The sequence below is a fragment of the Microcaecilia unicolor genome, chromosome 7 (genome assembly GCF_901765095.1).
Source record: "Microcaecilia unicolor chromosome 7, aMicUni1.1, whole genome shotgun sequence".
Classification (NCBI taxonomy): Eukaryota; Metazoa; Chordata; class Amphibia; order Gymnophiona; family Siphonopidae; genus Microcaecilia; species Microcaecilia unicolor.
In genome coordinates this window covers 73325970-73349582 of record NC_044037.1, presented here as the reverse complement: position 1 = coordinate 73349582, position 23613 = coordinate 73325970, and the positions used below count along the sequence as shown (strand labels likewise).

General features: G+C 45.6%; 1 protein-coding gene across 2 annotated transcripts in view; it reads right to left on the bottom strand.

The window, feature by feature from the left end:
- GLA (galactosidase alpha) overlaps window positions 1-23613 on the bottom strand; it is a 68558-nt gene that overhangs the window by 10545 nt on the left and 34400 nt on the right. For both annotated transcript variants that reach the window (XM_030209669.1, XM_030209670.1), the window contains exons 3-7: window positions 18870-19044; window positions 18010-18187; window positions 17305-17396; window positions 14778-14939; window positions 4185-4382 (exon numbers count right to left, since the gene is read on the bottom strand). In XM_030209669.1, the coding sequence (XP_030065529.1) occupies window positions 4185-4382; window positions 14778-14939; window positions 17305-17396; window positions 18010-18187; window positions 18870-19044 (805 nt within the window). The remainder of the gene's footprint in view (window positions 1-4184; window positions 4383-14777; window positions 14940-17304; window positions 17397-18009; window positions 18188-18869; window positions 19045-23613) is intronic.

Here is a 23613-nt window from a genome sequence, read left to right as displayed (position 1 = left end):
ACAGCTCATGCTCTTTCTCGTTCCAAGTGGGAGCTGTTCTGGAAACTGGCGCCACAAGCAGAGATAGAGGGAGAGAGCGTCCCCGAATACTTATTGAATTTTGGAGCACTGAAGCCTGGCAATTGTTGTGACACTCACTTGCACCAGGGACCTGGAGAACGTATACGTCAGGATTAGAAAAGTCAGCTCCTTCCTGCTGAGGCAAGGGTGGTGCAAAGGCCCAGTACCAGAACAACTGGTAATACACTTTATACGCAAAGCAGGCAGGCAGGTCACATGCGTCAGTAGCCAGTCACTTAACCACCTTCTCATTTTTTACGAAACTAGCAGGTTGGGGAGACACAAGGAAAAGTTTTCTGGTCAGAAAGCTATTGGAAAGATGGAAACATGAGCGAGGGGCCTGGCCAGACAAGAGATTCCCCATTATACACAAAATGCTGCTAGGAATATGGCACGTGCTAGCGACCGTGTGCAGTTCAAAGTATGAGGTCAAATTATTTCGAGCAGCCTTCTCAATAGCATTTTTCGGGGCACTTAGGATATGCAAATTAGTAGTCCCCTCCAAAAAGTCAAGGGAGGGATGTGGTCTCCTGCACAATCGAGTTACGCTGGCCGGAAATTCCCTCCGGCTTGTAATTCACAGATCTAAGACAGATCAGATGGGCAAAGGACAGGCGATCACCCTAACACGGATGGAGTCGCTACAGACATGCCCTATAACGAACATCAGGGACTACCTCGCAGGGAGGCCCAAGGGGGGCGTGTCTTTCCTTGTACACCAAGACGGCTCCCCTCTCACCCAATTCCAATTCATGACGGTATTGTGGAGATGCTTGCAGAAAAAGAGATACAACCCAGACAATTTTGGCACACACTCATTTAGGATCGGGGCCGCCACGTGCACGGCAGCGGAGGGATTCCCTTCAAATTCCATCAAGAAGCTAGGTAGATGGAAATCGGCAGCGTACAAGGCGTACATCAGGGAGGGATTGTCCAACGGCCCAGGGGCCCTCTAATGCTGACGACCAACATATATTTTATATTGCAGGGGTCGTCCAGGGGACAAAAAGTGTGTGGATTATCGGACACTCGTTTATCAAATGGGCCGCTCGCCGGGCAGAGGCGCGACCGTACGGCACCCATTTGGGATTGGCCCCCAAGGGCTTCAGAATGCTCTGGATGGGGGTTGGAGGAATGAGATGGTCCCAGCTGATCCCGTTCCTCCAGCACCAAGCAGCAGACTTAGCCCCCCCTTGCGCCATGGTGATACACCTGGGAGGCAACGACCTGGGAGCGCAGTCCTGCATCAAATTGGTCCGCACAGCTAAGCCGGATTTGTCTGTAATAACACAGCATTTTCCCCACACCCTCATGATCTGGTCAGACATAATCCCCAGATGGAGTCACAGACAATGGAGACTATGGGGCAGGCCCAGAAAGAAGTTGAACAGGCAGATAGCAGCCTGGGTCATGAGAATGGGTGGCTTGCAGGTGACGCATGCCTGGGTGGAAGAGATGTGCTAAGGGTTCTTTTGGAAAGATGGGACACACCTCTCCATGATTGGCAATGATTTGTTCTATAATGATTTGCAAACCGTATTAGAGAATGTAATTTTTGGCACAACTGGTTGCAGCTGATGGGTGGTGGCCCGGTGTAATTCTTACTACCCCGGGCTGGTGGTGGGGTACCCAAGCCTGATGGAGTAAACTAGGCAGCTGGGACAGCTGCGCTTACGGTTGAGGTCCCTTGCTGTGCGGCGGGAACTCTGTATATGGTTGGTCAGTCTTGCTAATGGTGGCGGACTGTGTGGGCTGTTAATCCGGAAGGTTTTGGTGGGCTTGGGTATACCTAGTGCAAATTTCGATGATATGAAAATAAAGCTGCGGCCAAGTTGTGCCATGATAATAAATGCATTGTCTCCTGTGTTTACTGCATCATCGCAATTACTCGGCTGCCTATGTTAAATCAGGGCGTAGTGCCCTCGGGTGCACGGAGCCAACCATAACATGGCGCTGTGCCCCGATGGGCCTGAGCGAACGGGCCCAGCGGGGGGGTGAGGGGGCCGAGTAAAGGAGAGAAGGTTTCCCGCTGGCCCACAGTACCCCACTGGGATGGAAGGGGAAAAGCGAGGGGGTTTATAACCCCCTGGCCGAGCCCGGGCACCACAGTTTCTCGGCATCCGGGCACTGGCCTGCACCCACTCTCCCTCCCTAATGATAGATACGAACACACATGTATTTATGTTGCAGCTTTGGCGGGGTACCCAAGCCTGATGGAGTAAGCTAGGCAGCTGGGACAGCTGCGCTTACGGTTGAGCTCCCTTGCTGTGCAGCGGGGAGCTCTGTATATGGTTGGTCAGTCTTGCTAATGGCGGCGGACTGTGTGGGCTGTTAATCTGGAAGGTTTTGGTGGGCTTGGGTATACCTAGTGCAAATTTCGATGATATGAAAATAAAGCTGCGGCCAAGTTGTGCCATGATAATAAATGCATTGTCTCCTGTGTTTACTGCATCATCGCAATTACTCGGCAGGCACGAGGGGGTCTCGGCTGCCTATGTTATTTGGCCTTCCTGTTCAATTACCACCAGCTTTGGCATCACATAAGCTTTAATCTGCAACTACTAAGAGCTTGTTCCTCTTCTGACTGGCCTAATCATCATAGCCACTGGTCTTAGACAGGGACTACTGGGGTATTAAAAAAAAACTTTCTTTAATCCTTTTCAGTACTTACACATGTAAATAGCAATTTTACAAGTGTTAAGGATAGGGCTGATCCTTTCATTGAATGACCATGTTTTTTGTATATGGCTCCACCTTTCGGGCTTGCTGATTTACACAAATGAGTCTCTGCACATGTCCCTATAACTCTCCACAACCCCACTGGCCATCCCTGGATAAGAATTAGTACACATAAAAAAAACACATAAAAAAAATACTATTGAACAAGATTAAACTGAATGAAAGGACATCCCTAAGGGCTATGGCTCACTCTAGTACTTAGGAGAAAGAAGACCGCAGAAGATTGAGGTTCACTACGTATAAGAGTCCACACAAAGGAGTAGTGTGACCAGCAAGGCACTTCCAAAAAACAACAGGAAGATGGAGCTACAATAGAAAAACTTGGTCGAAACACTTGGCCGAAACACAGTGCCGTGTCAGGTATTATAAGAATCCCGACATGGCACCGTGTTTCAGCCAAGTGCCTGCCTCAGGGGTCTACAATAAACAGAAAAAAAACAACAATTTATAACAATGATTGAAATCCCTCCCTCAAGTACTTATCACACAGGTACATTAAATAGGACCACTAGGAAGTCAACATTTGAAACGATTTATGTGGTTAACTTCAGAACTGAATAAATCTTTTTCAATTTAATTTGATTCTAGTGAATGCATAACCTTTGGTTGGACTTTCCTAGAGTATGCCTTGTAGCGCTATAGAAATGTTAAATAGTAATAGTAGTAGTAGTAAGTGTTGCTGTGGGACATGTTTTAAGGGCGGAGCTAAAGGCACCTAGTTCCCCTGTGTGGTAGGACTGTTTGCAGGACTACCACTGCACTCCCAAAAACGTGGTATTTCAGCCTACCTAATCAAAAGTAAGACTGAATGGCAACCTTCTCCCAAAAGCTCTATAAAATACTAAAAGGAATAGATTATTATAGTAACAATATTCCCATTATGAATGGTTGCTTATCTTGAGTATCACAAAATACCCTGTGGGTATTAAAGTGATGATCTGAAATTTGTGTGTAGTCATTTTACTCTCACACACGTGTCTTAATATGCCTAATAGGCTACTGTCATGAAGACCTGATCAGCAGCCATTCATAACAGGGTATTTGGATGATCCAACAGTTTACCATGTCCACTGGTCTACTACCCTGGCTAACCCTGAATCAGGAGTCCAATATCTTCCAATTACAATCAGGTTTATTCTCCAATGAGGTCAGCATGAAACAGTTCAGACCCTTTCCAATTTCAAAAAGGTTTTATTCTCAAATGAGGACAGCATAAAACAGTTCAGACCCAACACTGAACGTGTTTCGGCAATAAGCTTTCCTCAGGGGTCGCAACTTTTGTTTTCTTCCACCTTGTGTTTGTTTGTTTACTATGGAAGTATTTATCCCCCCCTTTTAAAAAAAAAATTTGTAACCCTAAATCAGCACAGCTAGCGGAGATTTACCTTTCTCTCTAGGTATCCCTGTTTACCCAACGGGTCCTGATTGATTGCAATAACCTCTTTGTTCTGCAGCAGTGCTTTAGAGTTTGGGTCAATTGTCCGCAGGTCATTCGACATCAACAGTGGTGCTGCCATGATGGCCCACAATGCCATCTGGGTAACTTGCTGATCCCAGCTCAGCCCAAAGTTTCCGATTACTAGCTGAAACAAATAAAAATGGACAATGTTAACCATTTGGTGAAGAACATTAGTTATATTAACTACCACCGAAATATAAAATACAAAGGGGCCCTTTTACCAAACGGCAGTAAAAAGTGGCCTTAGCATGCTCTTTCCTATTCAATAAGGCCATTTTTACTCCTGGGGTAAAACAGATGATTTCCTATTTTTTTGTATTAATGGCCATGTGCTAATTTTGTCATTAGCGTGCGGCCATTAAAACAGATTAGAGCGTGAGCCCTTACCGCCACCCATTATGTAGGCAGTAAGAGGTCACGCACTAAGCACACAATAATTGGTTAGCACACCATAATGTAGCTGCACTAAACGATTAGCATATAACACGCCCACTGTCTAGTCCTAGACATGTCCCTTGAGCCAAAAAATACATTTTATTTTGTAGCGTTAAGTAGCGCATGCATATCCCAAAATTACCACGGGATGCCTCAGCATACCCCGTAGTACGCCATTTTTTGTTCTGGTAACCATGCGTTAGTGCTTATTGCAGCTTTGTAAAAGGGCCCCAAAGATTTTTAGGCATGTTTTCTCGGAGTAGTAGTGCCTATTTGTATGCATTGGTGTGTTTGTGCATGCTGACGAAAATAATAAGGAGAACAAGAAAGCTGCAGCAAAGGGAAGCTGAATATGCCTCGGGGATCCCAAGCCCTGTTGCATAGGAAGAAGAGGTGAATGAGCCATGGGGATCCCGAGCCTTGCAGCCCAGGAGAGGGCCAGGTATGGTGGTGATGACGAAATGCTGAATGTGCCGCAGGAAGGAATGCTGCAGTTGCAACAGAGAATAGCACAGCAGTGGGAGGTGTTGGGTGGAGGTAGGGGGTTTGATGGTGGTTGATTCTTTTTGTATTTGCTCTACTGCCATTGATGTGGTACTGACTGCATTTTGTTTTTGTCTCATTATGCTTTAATAAAAAATGAAACTAAAAAAAAAAAGTACAGCAGTTGCTGCAGCCATGGTGAAGGAGTATAGAAAACAAAGGCAAGGTTGAAGGGAAGGAAAAGGGTAGAGTATCTGGATGGTTGGAGAAGGTGAATGGAGAAGTGTAGAGAATGAGTGGATGGTGGAAGAGTGTGAGGGAAAAGTATGTGGATGGTAGGAGGGGAAGGGGAGTGAGAGAAGATATAGAGAAAGAGGAGAAGAGGAAAGGGGAAGTGAGTGGATGGTAGGGGGTGACTGAGTAGATGGTGGGAAACAGGAAGAGGGAAGAGAATGCACAAGTGCTGGGAGACAGGGAGAGAAGAGGAAATCTGTGGTCAGAGAGAGTAGAATGGGATCAGGGAGTGAATAGATGGTAGGAGAGAGAAGAGAAAGAAGAGGGAGAGGTGAGAAAGGGGTAAAGAGCATTAGAGGGGTAGAAGAATAAGAACATAATGAAAACCCCCAATATCTCCTCAAACCTGCACCCCACTATATCTCCCAAGCAACTCAACAGCCCCCACACTCTACCCCTATAAAAGATACCCTCACACATATGCCACCAGACATACTCTTCAACCTCACACCTGCCCCTCAGCCACCATCGCATAGAGAAGCCTGAATCTGTCCAAAATTCTGCGGCACGACTTATTTTCCACCAGAATCATTATACCCACACTAGCCCACTCCTCAAGTCACTCCACTGGCTCCCTGTCCACTTCCGCATTCAGTTTAAACTTCTCTTACTGACCTTTAAATGCATCCACTCTGCAGCCCCCCATTACCTCTCCACTCTCATCTCTCCCTACATTCCTCCCCGTGAACTCCGCTCACTAGACAAATCTCTCTTGTCGTCCCCCTTCTCCTCCACTGCTAACTCCAGGCTTCGTTCCTTTTCTCTTGCGGCACCTTATGCCTGGAATAGACTTCCTGGACCTATACATCTAGCTCCATCTCTACCTGTTTTCAAATCTATGCTGAAAACCCACCTTTTCACTGCTGCTTTTAGCTCCTAGCCACTACTCAGTTGCCCTCCCCTTGTCCCTTCCTTCCTTCTCACCCTGTACTTCCCTCACCTGTAACTGTCTTGTCTGTCTGTATTATTTAGATTGTAAGCTCTTTTGAGCAGGGACTGTCTCTTTGTGTCAGATGTTCAGCGCTGCGTGCGTCTGGTAGCGCTATACAAATGCTAATAATAATAATAGTTTGAGCGGCACAGGAGTCTGGACATCAATGGCCAGTTGTGGGGCAAGTTCCTGCCTCGCAGCCATTCTAAGTTTGACACGGCGCTGAGTCACGCGTACGGCATATGGGCTCCGAGTTCCATGCCCCCTTCCCTCTCCTCCCCTCCGAGTTGCAGCCCCCCCTCCCTCCCTCCCCACCAAGTTCCATACCCCCCCTCTCCTCCGAGTGTCAGCCCGACCTGTGCTGCTTGCCCTCTTCTCCCATTCCTCCGCCTGCCCCTCGCCTTCCTGCGTGCCGCCCAGAATTTAAAAGTCATCATCTTACCTCGGGGTCCAGCGGCAGCAGTGAAAGGCGAGCAGGCTCGGCGATTCAGCCTGCCTTCCCTTGTCTCTCAGCTCTACCTCTGGTCCCGCCCTTGCGGAAACAGGAAATGAGGGCGGGACCAGAGGCAAAGCTGAGAGACAAGGGAAGGCAGGCTGAAGCGCCGAGCCTGCTCGCCTTTCACTGCTGCCGCTGGACCCCGAGGTAAGATGATGACTTTTAAATTCTGGGCAGCACGCAGGAAGGCGAGGGGCAGGCGGAGGACTGGGAGAAGAGGGTGGGCAGCGCAGGTCGGGCTAGTACTCGTAGGAGAGGGAGGGAGGGGGCTTGGAGGAGAGGGAGGGAGGGGGCTTGGAGGAGAGGGAGGGAGGGGGGCTTGGAACTTGGGCGCCCATGCATGGGGTTTATTGCACCAAAGAAACCTTCTCAGCACTTGTTCTATTATCCTATATAATAATTTGCACCTCCAATGTTCTCTGGCTGGGGCTGGCTTCACTTCCCTCTCACTGTTCCGCCCTCTGACGTCATTACGTTTTGACGCCAGGGCAGGGAAACGAGTGGTTATGGATGTTACGAACCCAGGCATCCAGATGTAGAACGTTGGAGGTGCAAATTATTATATAGGATGTTGACTCGACACGGCACCATGTTTCACCTAAAATGCCTGCCTCAGGAGTCTTTATATAGGTAAGAAGCCCAAGTGTGACAAAAAAGCCTCACAGAGATGCTAAAAATAGAAACTGTGTATTTTTGTTAACGTCATATCGATCACAGAAATACACTGCAATTATTTGAGTTTTGTGTTTGTTTTCCATTTTTAGCATCTCTGTGAGGCTTTTTTGTCACACTTGGGCTTCTTACCTATATAAAGACTCCTGAGGCAGGCATTTTGGCTGAAACATAGCACCATGTTGAGTCAACACATTTTATAAAATAAACTGTATATAAACATCATCATCTTCCTGGTATGATTGGACGTGTCCTGTTGACCACATTATTCCTTTGTTTGACTTGTTTGTATACATAGAGGGGCATAATCAAATGCGAACGCCCATCTCCATGGGCGCCTATCTTGGAGGACGGGTACGCGAAGGGGCGGGATAGACCGTATTTTCGAAAAGATGGGCGTCCATCTTTTGTTTCGATAATACGGTTTGTGCCGGGCAAATGCATCGGATTTGGGTGGATTTGAGCTGGGCGGTATCAGTTTTCAGCGATAATGGAAACCGAAGGCGCTCAGCTCAAAAACGAACAAATCCAAGGCATTTGGTCGTGAGAGGGGCCAGGATTCGTAGTGCACTGGTCCCCCTGACATGCCAGGTCACCAACCGGGCACCCTAGGGGGCACTTGTAAAAAGTTAAAAAAAAAATTGAAATAGCTTCCAGGTGCATTGCTCCCTTCCCTTGTGTGCTGAGCCCCCCAAATCCCCCCCAAAACCCACTGCCCACAACTCTACACCATTACCATAGCACTTATGGCTGAAGGGGGGCACCTACATGTGGGTACAGTGGGTTTTGGGGGCGGTTTGGAGCGCTCCCATTTAGCAGCACAAGTGTAACAGGTAGGGGGAATGGGCCTGGGTCCACCTGCCTGAAGTCCACTGCACCCACTAACAACTGCTCCAGGGACCTGCATACTGCTGTGATGGAGCTGGGTATGACATTTTAGGCTGGCATATGCCCATCTCTCCTCGGCCGATAAACATGCCCCAGTCCCGCCTTCACCACGCCTCCGACACGCCCCATCAACTTTGTTCATTCCTGCGGCAGAGTGCAGTTGGAGGCGCCCAAAATCGGCTTTCGATTATACCGATTTGGGCGCCCATGAGAGAAAGGCGCCCATCTCCCGATTTGCTTCGAAATATGGGCGTCTTTCTCTTTCAAAAATAAGCTGGACAGTAGTCCTCTTTCCTCCACTTTGGTGGTTGATAGTCAACATTAACACATGGCCATTAATGCTGAAAATAAAAAAAAGGCCATTTTACTGTAGCACTAAAAATGGCCTTACCACATGGGAAAGACCTGCAAAAGGGTGTGTTAAGGCCACTTTTAGCACTGCTTTGTAAAAGGGCCACAAACATTTGGTTAAAAACTGTCTAATAAGAGATTGTATTATTAATTAGATCTGTGCATACTTCCCAATCAGAAAGCTGTGTGTGTGTGTGTGTGTGTGTGTGGGGGGGGGGGGGGGGGGGGTTGTGTGTTTGGCTGAGCAGTGGATGAGAGACATGTTGGATGGAGTGACTAGTTTCTCACATCTTGGGTTTAGGGGTACAGTTCTTCAGTGGTTCTCCTCCTTCCTTAGTAAATGGTCCTTTATGGTTTCCACTTCCATTACATATACACTGACTAGTAGGGTCCCATTAGGATCCATACTGTCCCCACTTCTCTTTAATATTTTTTTAAGTCCCATTGCCCCAATAATGCAGGACGCAGGTGTCAAAGCTTTTATTTATACAGACAATATTCTCCTGTTCTTCCCTGTTCTGTCCTCTGAAGGCCTTGCACTAGTTTATAATGTGACCCTAAAATGTGTTTAATGCCCTTACTGTCATTCTCACTTCTAAGAATCTTCATTGCTGCAGTTCCCTCTGCAAAGATGCGTGAGCAATGCATTGTGGGTAATGTAGTTCACAGGCAAAGCAGCCACACTTGCCTGTCAGTGTAAGAACTGTTACCATTGGTTTGTGCTGCTGCCCAGACCTTCTCTCTTTCTCAGCCAAGCTTGGCTCCTTTGTCTACCTGCTATCATTTCCTGGCCATTCTTACTATCTCTGTCCTGAAAGGCCAGCCAGGTATGACCTTTCCCTCCAATCGAAGGCCATCCTCTAGGACAGTGATGAAGGCCATCCTCTAGGACAGTGATGGTGAACCTTTCAGAGACCGAGTGCCCAAACAGCAACCCAAAATTTAATTATTTATCGCCAAGTGCCAACAGGTGCTGGTACTCATTATGGGCGGGGTCACCACATATGACTCCACCCCTATGATAGCCACACCCCTTACACCAGCCATGGCGCATATAAACAGACATCATTGAAAATATTATACTAGTATAGGAGAAAAAAATAACATGATTTTTTTTCATTATAAATCATTTCTGTAAGCTGTTACAGCTCCAGTATACCCAGAGCAAACTAAGACAGCTGCACCCCCACCGTCAACTTCCAAAAAAGCATTTATACTTCATATAGAACAGTGTTGAAAAATGAGCACAAAATTCAGTTTACCCACCCCCACCCTCAACTTCCACTGCGAATTAAACGTCAAAGTTTACTTGGGCTCTGTCTGCTCTGCTCCTCCAACTACAATCCGATTCTTCTCTTCTGCCGAGTGCCGACGATACCGGTGGCTCGGCGGGGATGGAGTGCAGCACTGCAGCTGAAGCACAAGGCGGCTTAGGCAGGAGTCGCGGAGCGGCGGCTGCGTGCTGGCGCACAGGGTGCTGCAGGGGGAGGAAGATGCAACGCTGTGACATTTAGTCCAGATGGACTGGACTGGAGACGCAGCAAACTTCCTTGGGCGGGACTCGGGGAGCCATACAGGAGACGACACAGTGAGCGAGGAAGGTACGCGCCGGCGACACCCCCCTAGCTGCAGAGCCAAACAGCCAATGGGATGGCTGCCCAGGCTGCGGTGCCGCGATTGCTTGTTTTTTTTTTCTTTTTGTCATGAAGGATGAATGGAAAGTGGCTGGGCGCGCGTGCCAACAGAGAGGGCTCTGCGTGCCCTCTCTGGCACGCGTGCCATAGGTTCGCCATCACTGCTCTAGGACCACCCTTGCCACCTGGTGGCAGGCTCTGTCCCCATTGGTCTTTACCTCCTCCTCCCTGAGCCTGTGTGAGCCTTCTTGTCCTCCCTGTCGCTCTCGCCATAAGGCATTCTCCGTCTTGCTTCAGACAGCACTTGTTCTGCTTCACTCCTTGGAATGAACTTGGTTTTTTTTTTTTACCTTGAATATATCTTCCTAATGAGATATTGCACTCTCCAGTCACCCAGCTCTGAGCTACTTCTACCTGTTCAACTATTCTCTCAACTCTACAATAAAGCTGCCTCTCCTCAGATTTCTACCTCCAACCACTGATACAGCTCTCAGAATTACAGATTCAGAGTCTCTGTGCCCTGGGGCAACACTTCTGAACATCTGTGAGTAAATTATGTATATTTATTCAATAAAAGAACTTCAGAAAAGAAAGAGACTTCAGGTGTGTTCTGGTGTGCCAAGGTTATACTTCAAGATATTGAGACTTTACAGTTAACAAGTCTTAAGAGGCTTGACATTCCCTACTTCTCCTCTCCAACCTCATTTAGGCCCTTTGCAGATAGATTCAGTTGCATCTTGGCTTTCCAAACACAAACTTGTGTTGAATAGGGACAAAGCAGTTGCATTCTGGATTACTAGTGGCCTCCCCTCACCCCCCTCACTTGTTTGGCGTTGATATATGTCCTTCCACAGTATTCCCTTATCTTGGAGTCATTATTGACTCCGAGCTCGCCTTTCAGGTTCAAATCTCTAATCTTCTCAAAGCAAGGTTTTACGCCTTGTGTAAAATCCAGTCGCTCCTTTCTGTTCTTGATACTAATTCTATTTGTACACTAATTCATGCATTGTTATTGTCCTGAATTGACTATTGCAATATTATTTATGTAGTTCTCCCTCAGACTCAGATCAAAAGTATTCAGACAGTCCAGAATACTGCAGTATACTTACTTTGCAATGACTGGGCTTCTCCTGTACTATGTCACTTGCATTGGTTACCAATTTCTGCAGAAATTAAATCTAAGATCTTCTGTTTAACTCACAACACCTATTAGCAGGGTACCCCCACCTATCTTTTATCTTGCACTATCCCCTACACTCTTACAAGATCTTTCCGTTCACTTGAATCTCACCGGTTAGTACTCTCTTCCCCTCGTCTTGCACATCTTGAATTTACTAGACACTCGGCCTTTTACTTTTTGCACCTAAACTTAGGAATGACCTCCTCCCCTGCACTTCGCTCTGAGAAATCTTTTTCCAAATGTGAAGTATTACTAAAGAACCAATTTTAAAATTTAGCTTATGGCCAGTTGATTCCGGTCATTAGCCGCTCTCCTGGAACACTTTTCTCTGTCTCAATTATCCCACTTTGAATGTATCCGACTTTCCTATTGTGTGATAGAGTTCTTCTCTTCATTTTAACCTATTTGATGTTTTGTAAACAGCCTTGACCTACCAGTTACATAAGGCAGTATATCAAATCCTCATAATAAGAATAAACATCTTTCTTGCTGTGTGATTTAGATGGATAAGTCATGGGGGGGGGGGGGGGGGTTGATGAGGAAGATTGTCCTCTTTTATTACAATATTGCTTTTGTTGGAATTACGAAAAAATGGCATTGTAAAATAGTTAGGAGAGGGGGTAATGCTAAAGGTGACTTTAAATGAACTTTGTAATAACTATGTAGGAGGCGTTCTTGTTAATGGTTTCATGTCAAGTCTTCCAGATGTATCCATGATAATAAGGACTGTGTGTGACAAGACTTTTGACTCCCTGATTTGTGTTGGAAAAGCTGTCACCAAACCCCTACTCTTCTACCACTGGTTTCAGGGCTGGTCTTAGCAACTGTGGGGCCTGTGCAGACCAGTTTGGTGGGACCTCTGGCCCCTTCCCTAGCCCCGCCCTGATCAAGAGGTTTATTTTTATTTACTTATTTATGATCTCTGGTGAGTCCTTCTGTCCTTAAAGCATGTTAAAACAACCAAAACCAACATTTAAATGAGAATGGGTCCAACTTGGGGCTTTCTATCTGAATTTCTGCAATTTTGGTTTTAAAATTATTATTCTTACTACAATCAAACAGACCTGCGGTAAGTCTTCTCTGGCTCCAGATGCCGAAATGACAGGAAGAAAAGTGCTCCACAGTTGTCACGTCTGTGGCCGTGACCACCCTCATACTTACCCTGTTTCTGGGAGTCAGTGGCTGTGCTGGCTTCTGCTTGTCTCTGTGTCTGTCTCTGTCTTGGTTTCTCTCTGGCTCTGTGTGCTGATTGCCCTGCTGAACCTCACCTGTGTGGGCTTTGCCTCTTCCAAGATGGCTGCCGCTGCCTCATCCTTGCCAGTATCCAAGATGGCTCCCGCTGTTCCTTCCTATGGAATGACTGCTTTGTGTGTCAAGCCTCTGTTTGGTTGCAAGGTGATTGCTGCAGCTGTGGCTCTGGTCTTGATGGGCTTTATTAGTCACCTGAAGACTACAGTCCTGGCTTTTGCATTGCCATTTCCTCCGCAGTGCCTTAGGTCCCGAGGTTAGTGTGCTGTTAGCACCATTTGCTCTGTGGGTTTTCAGCCCTTCTGTGTCTTTTGCCTTGTGGGTTTCCAGCCCTTCTGTGTTATTTGCTCTGTGGGTTTTCAGCCCTTCTGTGTTTATTGCTCTCCTAAAGGTCCTGGTGTATAGAGTGCTCTGTACACAGTTTCAGTGTTTGCTCTGTGTGAGTTTCTTTGTTTGACTAGCTAGCTTAGGCACCGTCTGGCTTGTTGCCTGTGCTTAGCTCTGCTAGTTCTCTGTGTTTGTTTCCAGTGCATGATTAGTTAGGTTCTCTGTGTTTGTTTCCAGTGCATGATTAGTTAGTGCTAGTTCTCTGTGTTTGTTCCTAGTGTTAGACTAGCCAGCTTAGGCACCGTCTGTTTGTTAGCTTGCGTTCAGCTTCCTAGTTCTCCTGAGTTTGCTCTGTGTTTGTTCCTAGTGTATGACTTGGTAGCTTGGGCACAGCTTTGCATTGTCAGCCTGTGTACAGCTTTCCTGTGTTTTGCTTTATGTATGTTTCGTGTGTATGACTGGTTTGCTTGGGCATAGCTTTCCTACTAGCTTGTACAGTTGACTAGTCTTCTTGTGTTTAGCCTGCTGGTTTTCCGTGTGTGTTTCTTTTGCTTCTGGAGCTTCTGCCCTTGTTCTATCTGTTGCCAGTTCTCCTTGATATTGAGGCTCCAGCCGTAGTTTTGTTCCTTGTCCTGACCATTGCTTTGAATCTGCCTGCTGCCGGAACCCAGACATTTTCTGCCTTGCCTTCGCCTAGGTGCCAGGGGGCACTCCTGGATCTTCATTCCTGCTGTTCCTGTAAGTCCTACCGGCTGCCAGAACCTGAGGGCTCAACCCGAGGGGGAAGGCAGTCAAGTGTAGGTGAAGCCTAGGTCCAGGGTGTTCCAGTTCCGCGGGTTCCGCTCCAGTGTGTTCCAGTCCAGCGGGTTTCACTCCTGTATGTTTCAGTCCAGTGGGGCCACTCCAGTGTGTCCAGTCCGGTGGGCCCCACTCCAGTGCGCACCCGTCCGGTGCGTTCCAGTTCTGAGTGTTCCGGTGTAGAACTCCAGTCCGGAGTTACGGTCCAGTCTTGTCTCATCTCTACCTTGTTGGTGATCTTGCCTGCCACTGCCGCTCCACGGTAGTGGCCCAAGGACTCACGAAACCAGTGCTCCCGGGGAAGAAGCCTGACAGTGTGCCAAGGTCCCCGAGCACGCGACAACAGTTTTAAAAGTATTTTCCAATGGATTAAATATTTTTCTAATATTTGAATTATTATTTTCTTGTTCTAAGCATGACCTAGTTCACACGTTGAAACCAGTAGAGATAGTGTTTGCATATTGCAATGCTGTCTCCGTGTACAACCTAGCAAAAGAGAGAAAAAGTGCTTTTGCACAGTTCAGTTAAGGGAAGAGAGGAGCAACAAAGTTTTACAACTTTAAAAACTGCCTAAGAGCACAACAAAAGATGCATTTTTCTGTTTTCACTCCTGCTCGCTAGAGATGGACATGTAATGTATTGCCCACTCTTTTAATAAAGTTTCCAGAAAAAAAAATCTTTAGAAAGAGATCATCTTAACAACAGTTCACTCTGTTTTCTCTCTTGAGGTTCAATAACCCAAGTGCTGTAGAAAGACAAGCAGCCTAGTGTAAGATTCTCACCATGTCAGGGTCATTCCAGCCTCCTGGACCTGCTGCAGGGACAATCAGGTCCTGATGCCCTGCTGTCCAGTCTAGGATGGTCTTGAGACTGTTCCAGGAATCATAGATATCATCAAAATTCCTCCAGTGGTTGCAGTACTCTCGAATCTCTGTGTAATTGGGCTAAAAGGAAAATGGAAACATTATGAGAAGAAGGGGGAGGTGTTGGATGTGTAGAGATCATCCAGCTATCCGGTACATGGAAAACATAGTAAATGTCGGCAGATAAAGACCTGCACAGTCCATTCAGTCTACTCAACAAGAGTAAAGGCAATATGGGAAAGAAGACCAACTAAATGGCAAAGTCTGGTATTTTAAGTCATTTTATTTTATAATTAGTTTTTTTAAATCTATTTTTCACCCTGCAGTGACATAGTAAATGATGGCACCAAAAGCCCTATGACAGGACATATAGGGTAATATTATAAACCTCTTTTGCATGTAGGTGGCCTTATCACACCTGTGGTGCAAGTTAGTGTGTACTTGTAGAACAATCGTGCTCAGGGGAGGAGTCTGGGTAGAGCATGAGGAGAGTTGCAATTTAAGCATCTATTTTCTAAAATATGTGTTGAAGTAGGTACTTTACACAAACAGGAAATGGCAACAGTAGGAATGACCAGACAAGTGAGTCACATGATCTGACTCTATCAGCAGCATTTTCGATATTTTTATTTATTTATTTATTTATTTATTGCATTTGTATCCCACATTATCCCACCTTTTTGCAGGCTCAATGTGGCTTACAATACATCATGGGTACTGGAAATAGAAGTGAATATACATTAGGTTTTCAGAGGGTTTTTGTTACATGGTGGTGAATTACATGATGGTGTTAAAGCAAAAGACATTATAAGACAGTACTAAAAGTTCAGAAGATTATACAATTACACATGTTGATCTTTGTGATATATCTTGTCGAAGAGATAGGTTTTTAGTAATTTGCGGAAATTGGTCAGTTCATAGACCATTTTCAAGTTACGTGGCAGCGCATTCCAGAGCTGCGTGCTCGTATAGGAACAGGTAGATGCGTGCATTGATTTGTATTTCAAACCCTTACACTTGGGGGGGATGAAGAATGAGGGGTGTGCGGGAAGATTGTTTTGCATTCCTGGGTGGTAGTTCTATTATATGATTGCAAAACATCCAAAACGATTTGGACATTTTGCAAAATACATCCAAAAATCCAGTGTCAAACATGGTCATTTTCAAACCAGAAAAATGTCTATATTTTAGTTCGAAAATCACCCTATTTTAGGCTTTTTTGTGCTTAGTGCATCTTCTTTAAGGACCATTAAAAAAATGGGCCACACAGACACACCAGTAGAGCAGTGGGGCAGCCTAAGGGGGACTGAAGTGAATGTCATATAAAAGGTTCCAGGTACACATCACATCATAACCCCCTTATATTGTTTGGTGAGCCCTAAAGGAACAGCAAAAAAAAAAGACTGTACCTAACTGTACACCACTACAATAGTCCTTATGCTGCAGGTGTCACCTATATGTGGGTTCAGTAGGTATTTTGTGGTTTTGGGGGCACTCACACTTTCCATTCCATCACAAGTGCATCAGTTAGACTGGAGTATGGGCCTGAGTCCCCTTCTCTACAGTCCACTGTATCAACTGTTAGACTACTCCAGGTACCTGCTTGCTGCTCTAAGAGGAATGGCAATTACATCCACAGCTGTCACAGATGGCTTATACTGTCACTTTCAGCTCTTGAGGGGGTGGGGGTGTGGGAGGGGTTCAGTTGTTATTGAAAAATGTCTTATTTTTTGCCCTGGATGTTTTACCATGTTCCATCATTGCAGAAAAGCATCCAAATCATAAGCTTGACCTAGTCCCGCCCAAAACACACCTCCAACACGCCCCTTTGAGATATAGATGAACTGCATAGAAAAACATCTTAATGAGTTTCGAAAATAGCGATTTGGACATTTTTGTGAAAAAAAACATCCATCTGCCCTTTTGTGCTGTTTTTGGACATTTTTCTGTTTTGAAAATGAGCTCCTCACATTGTGTACTCAGAAGAGTACAGAAAGTGTTCTTTATTGGCAAACAACATACAAGAAACAGATGGTTAAATTGCAATGGACCCCACATGGGCCGTGTTTCAGTGTGTGCCTTTCTCAGGCATCCACAAACAACATATAATGTCCTTGTAATATAAAACAGAGAGAGAGCTCAAAAGTCAAAAGTACAAGCAGCGTTTGTCCTCGGAACACGGGTGTAACAATCGCTTACAATCAATTACCAGTCTACTTTATGCATAACCATTTGTACCTGCTCAAGTGTCTAGTCCAGAATCTCAGGAACTTAAATTTGCACCCCTGAGATTCAAAATCAGAACTGCAACACTTTAGACTTGCTAGTTGCTCCTCTCCCCCTGGCTCTGAATATAATGCTTTGAACAGTGATGAGGAGGAAAGATCTCTCTTCCCTTGTAAAAGTTAGAAATGTGTATAAGAGAATCTTTTGGAGACCTACCAACCTGCTTGAAGAACTTCATGTAGAAGGGCCACTCACAAGAATACACAATGCTTCTGCCAGTTTTGTTCAGTGCCAGCGACATGTTTCTGTAACCTAAACAAGAAAAATAAAACATATTACAGGGTATCACAATGGGGAAATTTGGTTTCTAGTTGCCATGTTGTTACACAAATAATCAGAGATTTGTACAAGGATTCAGAAGATCAATTTCTCACCTTCAATCAGATACTGACAGAATTCAGATGTCATGCTTAGAAATCCTTCTAAATGTTTGAATGCTTTCAGGAGGTTAATTGGGGACTGGAAATCCCTCCATCAGTGGACAAGGGACACTGGAGAAATGGATGATTGCACTACACTGCCCACAGAGCTTGTTGCTCCATTTAAAATGTTGCAGATGTCACCTACATTAGATATCAAATTGTGTTTCCAATGTGATAGGCACACTGGAATGGGATCATGCTGTGTGCCAGGTAATCAAAGCTCAAGATAACTGTTGGCAGGTTTTCTTGTCTGACAGACTAGAGATAAGAGAGAGAAGGGCACTTTGGTACCCATTTAATTCTCGGAACTTACAGTATGATGTGATAAAGTGCTGACCTAGGAAAAGAACAGACCTTACAGAGTTTACCACCACCCTGGCTATATTACATCTATTTTCCCACAGGACTGACTGTATCACCCCTTGCCCAATTCAAATGTTTACCTTCAGCCAGTAGGTTCAGAGTGCCATAATTACAGCCATCAAACTTCAATAGATCAATCCCCCAGTCAGCAAAGGTTTGAGCATCAAGCTCATAGAATCCAAAACTGCCAGGGAAGCCGGCACAGGTTTTTTTTCCAACGTCCTGGTAAATCCCCAATTTCAGCCCCTTTGAATGAACCTGCAATTACAGAGTAAAAGTGAGATAACATGGGAAAAGAAAGAAACACACAACGATATAGGAAAGATTCATCTCAAGGGGCAAGAGTTAGGAAGACAGATTTAAAGAGTTTCTTTTAAAAGTTTATAAACTCTGTGTAAACTCTGAACCTAGACAAATGTGTACATTATTGGCCCCAAGTAAATATTCTAATTAAACACAATCCATGCCTCATGAATGCTATTTATTGTGGCTGCTACATTTTTTTTTCATGTTATCAGAGGTTCTCCTGAAACAGACAGGCACTTGACCAATGAAATGAAGTCATCTGTCCTGGACATAGCCACACATGTTTTATCATTGTGATTATCTAAGATGCCATTTGCACTAAGTTACTGCACAAAATGTTTATTTGGTGCTTAATTCAAGTCCATTTCTTTGGTCACATATCAGGACCAAAACAGCCAAGATCTGATAGGCTGAGACAGGATTCTCTAACACATGGTTTCACTGCCTCATCTCCATGGAAATAAGAGGATGGTATCAGAACAATTTCTACTAGTCTCTCATTAGCGGGTGCCTCTCCCTTTTTGGACTAAACTGCATTTCCCCACTACACCTCGCCCCTTATATATTCAATGAAAAATTCAGACAGCCAGATTCCATTCTTATATGCACATCTTTAAAAATCCTAGTTACTCACATAATCAGCCAGTTTCTTTATGCCACTGGGGAAACGCTTCATGTCGGGCTGGAGCCGATTCTGGGCATCCCTTGTGGCAGCAAGCCAGCAATCATCAATACAGACATATTGATACCCTACATTCTTCCAGCCTTCTGACACCATCAGGTCTGCCATCTGCATAAACAGCTGCTCACTAGGAAATGCAAATGCTGGGTTTCAGTGAATTTTATATGCATTCCAAACCCAATCAATCAGAAATTCATAACTCAATCAGTTCTCAGTTCAAGGAAAAAGAAGCCTCCTGCCTGCAGGAAACGTGTGTACAAAACAGTTTGTGTAATGTGTACAAAGTGAAGATACATGCATACTTTCACTTTCATAACTGGTACAAAGCAGTGGCATAGCTACGTGGGGCCAGGGGGGCCTGGGCCCCCATAGATTTGGCCCTGAACTCCCCTGCCGACGACCCTGTCGACCCCCCCTCCCGCCGCCAACCCACCATCGCCTTTGCTGGCGGGGGACCCCAACCCCCGCCAGCCAAAGTCCTCTTCTTCTGGCTCAAGGCTTTGTTCTGTTTCTGAATCTGACGTCCTGCACGTACAACTTGCAGGACGTCAGACTCAGAAACTGAATGAAGCCTTGCGCCGGAAGAAGAGGACCTCGGCTGGTGGGGTTTGGGGTCCCCCGCCAGCAAAGGCGACTGCGGGTTGGCGGCGGGAGGGGGAGTCGAGAGGGTCGTTGGCGGGGGGGGGGGGGGTCAAAGTTGGTGGCGGCAGCGGTGGTCGGCAATGGCAGGGGGGGGGGGTCGTCAGCACCGGGGGGGGGGGCTAAAATGTGCTCCCTCACCTCGGGCTCTGGACCCCCCCTCCTGCCGAAGTCTGGCTACGCCCCTGGTACAAAGTCAGCAGGTACAGTAGAAAAGACGTGTGGCCTTTCTCCCAATGTGGATAGTTTGAAAATTGTTCTCATTCTATATGAGCGGAGTTCCTTATAAACACATTCATTAACCATTTTTCTAGACTACCTTCCTGATCCTAATGGAATTGCCTTAGTGGTGGACAATATTTACAATGTTCCATCATTGCAGAAAAGCATCCAAATTGTAATCCTGCTCTAATCCTGCCCAAAACACACCTCCAACACGCCCCTTTGAAATTTAGATGAACTGCATAGAAAAACATCTTAAAAATGAGTTTCAAACATAGTGATTTGAATATTTTTGTGAAAAAAGCCCCCAAAACCACAAAATACCACTAAGGCAATATATAACAGTGTCATCATAAACATTGAAAACATATGTAAAATGAACAATAAAATCACAAATTAAACCAACAATCATATACAAACTGTGAAACAGAGCTTCAAATCACTTGCAGTCCTAACAAACCTATTCCTCATTTCCTGGGAAGCTTATGTGGTAACAAATTGATCAAAGCACCTCCAACCAACCAAATAATAGCAGCCATACCATATGAGTGATCCAACCATTCCAGAGTTTTTAGGGCAGCATCAGAGAGCAGCTTATTCCATAAGGAAGGTGCCACCATTGAGAAATCTCTCACTTTCATCACTCCCCACTTATCGGAAAGAGGAGACTGTAGTAAGTCTCCTTGCCTGGAAGCTAATCACCCATAAAGGAATACACTAGTGTAATTTGTCTTTCAAATGAACAGAACCATTACCCCTTATTACCTTGAATGTAGGAGCCAGAGCGATGCATTTGGGGTGTAAAAACCCAAAACAGAGATACCGAATAGGAGGGGAGAGATTAGTAAGCTTGACTCAGGAGAGAGACCTTGGGGTGTTGGTGTCCGAGGATATGAAGGTGAAGAAACAATGTGACAAGGCGACGGCCGAGGCCAGAAGGATGCTGGGCTGCATAGAGAGGGGTATAACCAGCAGAAGAAAGGAGGTGTTGATGCCCCTCTACAAGTCGTTGGTGAGGCCCCACTTGGACTATTGTGTTCAGTTTTGGAGGTCGTATCTTGCTAAAGATGTAAAAACACTGGAAGCGGTGCAAAGAAAAGCTACAAAAATGGTATGGGATCTGCGCTGCAAACTATATGAGGAGAGGCTTGCCGACCTGAATATGTATACCTTGGAGGAAAGGAGAAACAGGGGTGACATGATACAGACTTTCAAATATTTGAAAGGTATTAATTTGCAAACGAACCTTGTCCGGAGACGGGTAGGTGGTAGAACTAGAGGACATGAATTGAGGTTGAAGGGAGGCAGACTCAGGAGTAATGTCAGGAAGTATTTTTCACAGAAAGGGTGGTAGATACGTGGAATGTCCTCCCGCAGGAGGTGGTGGAGATGAAAACGGTAATGGAATTCAAAATGCATGGGATAAACACAAAGGAATTCTGTTTAGAAGGAATGGATCTAGGGAATCTTAGCGGCAATTGGGTGGCGACGCCAGTATTTTGAGAGTAAAACCGGTGCAGGGTGGACTTCTACGGTCTGTGCCCTGATCGTGGCTGAATAGATAGGGATGGGCTGGAGTGTAAATTTTAAGGGGCTTCGACGTTAGCTTCAGAACCTTTAGTACAGGAACAGTGCTGGGCAGAGTTTTACGGTCTGTGCCCTGAGAAAGGCAGGGACAAATCAAACTCGGGTATACATATAAAGTATTATATATCATGTAAAATGAGTTTATCTTGTTGGGCAGACTGGATGGACCATTCAGGTCTTTATTAGCTGTCATTTACTATGTTACTATATGGTGCACCCCTCACCCCTGCAGTCACCACCATTGCATCTGTATTTCTCTTGCATCATTGTCAGCAGCAGTGAAATGATATAAAGAGGCTAATTTTCAAAGCACATAGACTTACAAAGTTACATAGGTTACTTTCGGGCTCATTTTCAAAAGAGAAAAACGTCCAAAAAGTGGCATGTCTGCATTTGGACGTTTTTCTCACAAAACCGTCCACATCAGTATTTTCGAAACCTATTTTTAGACGTTTTTTCTCTAAAGTCTATCAGAAGTGCGTCCAAATCTCAAGGGGGTGTGCCAGGGGCGTGCTCAGGGAGGAACTTGGGCATTCCTAAGACTTAGATGTTTTTCAGCCATAATGGAATAAAACAAAACCGTCCAGGACTAAAACTTAGACATTTTGAGCGAGACCTGTTTTTATAACGAATAAGGCACAAAAAGGTGCCCTAAATAACCAGATGACCACTGGAGGGAATCAGGAATGACCTCCCCTTATTCCCCCAGTGGTCACTAACTCCCTCCCACCCACCCACCCACCCTGAAAATGTGATGAAAAACATTACTTGCCAGCCTTTGTGCCACCCTCAGATGTTATACTCAGGTCCATCAGAATAGCATGCAGGTCCCTGGAGTAGTGCACTGCAGACAGGTGGACACAGGCTCCTACCTCTCCCTACATGTTACACTTGTGGAGGAAACTGCGAGCCCTCCAAAACTTATCAGAAACCCACTGTACCCACATATAGGTACCTCCTTCACCCGTAAGGGCTATGGTAGTGGTTAGTGGTGTACAGTTGGGGGGAGTGGGTTTTGGGGGGGGGGGGGCTCAGCAGACAAGGTAAGGGAACAATGGTGAGATGTGCACCTGGGAGCATTTTACAAAGTCCACTGCAGTGCCCCCTAGGATGCCCTATTGCTTTCCTGGGATGTCAGGGGGAGCAGTGTACTAAAAATGCTGGCTCCTCCTACATCCCAATGGCTTGATTTTGTGCGTTTTGCACTTGGATGTTTTTTTTTTTTCGAAAATGAACCAAAAAACAAAACGTCCAAATCACAAAACCTTCTATTTTCGAAAGCAAAAGATAGATGTTTTTCTTTTTTGAAAATGGCCTTCTTAACTATTCAGATTTTGGACGTTTTTGCAAAACAACCAAAGTCGGACTTAGACATCATATGGAAAATGCCCCTCCACATCACTTTGTAAGTCGATGTGCTTTGAAAATGAGCACCATAGGGTTTTTTCTTTGTGAATTGTAGTGTTCAGTGTGTCATGCACATGAACATTATCTGTTATGTGTGTCACAACAGAGGAAAGGTTGAGAACCACTGGTCTAGGACAGTGTTCTTCAATGCAAGGCCCAGGGGCCAATGGTGGCCCCTGGAGTCCTCTGGGGTGGTCTGCATTGTCTTTGTGGGGTTTTTTTTCTGTTATTCTGCCTCTCTGCCCAGGCTCAGGTCAGAAAGGGGAAAGTGGATGAAGGGAACAGCTGCATGCTTGAAGGACAAGGCATTTCTCAATAGACAAAAGAGAATGCATTTGAAAATTCTCACAGCCTGGAGGATACCTCCCCAGTGAAGCTTGAAGGTGGGATGGTGGGGATGGAAGTCACTGACACATACTGGTTGGTAGAGTAGTGTCATGATGGTGACTGTTTCCTTGTCTGTGCTCACCTCACCAGAACCGGTGGCTGCTATGGACTGTCTAATGTTCCAGATTTCAGCCCACTCTGGTCCGGATCTTCCAGGCTGCCAGACTTGCTTCTCTTGTTTGTGCCTGAACAGCACCTGTAGCTGTCTTGTGATTCCTGCAGTTGAACTTCAGCAGCTGATGGGCTTTATTAATCACCTGGAAACTTCTGTGTTGGCCTTTGCTTCGTCTAAGGTCCCTGGTTTGTTGGTGCTTTGTTGCACTTCTGCCTAGTCTGTTTTCTTGTTTGAGTTTCTTGTCTGGTTCTACTTAGTCTGTGTGTAGTTTAGCTTAGGATTATTGCTTATTTCTTAGTCTTGTTTCTGGTCTGTATTTCTGGTCTAGTTTCTGTTTGT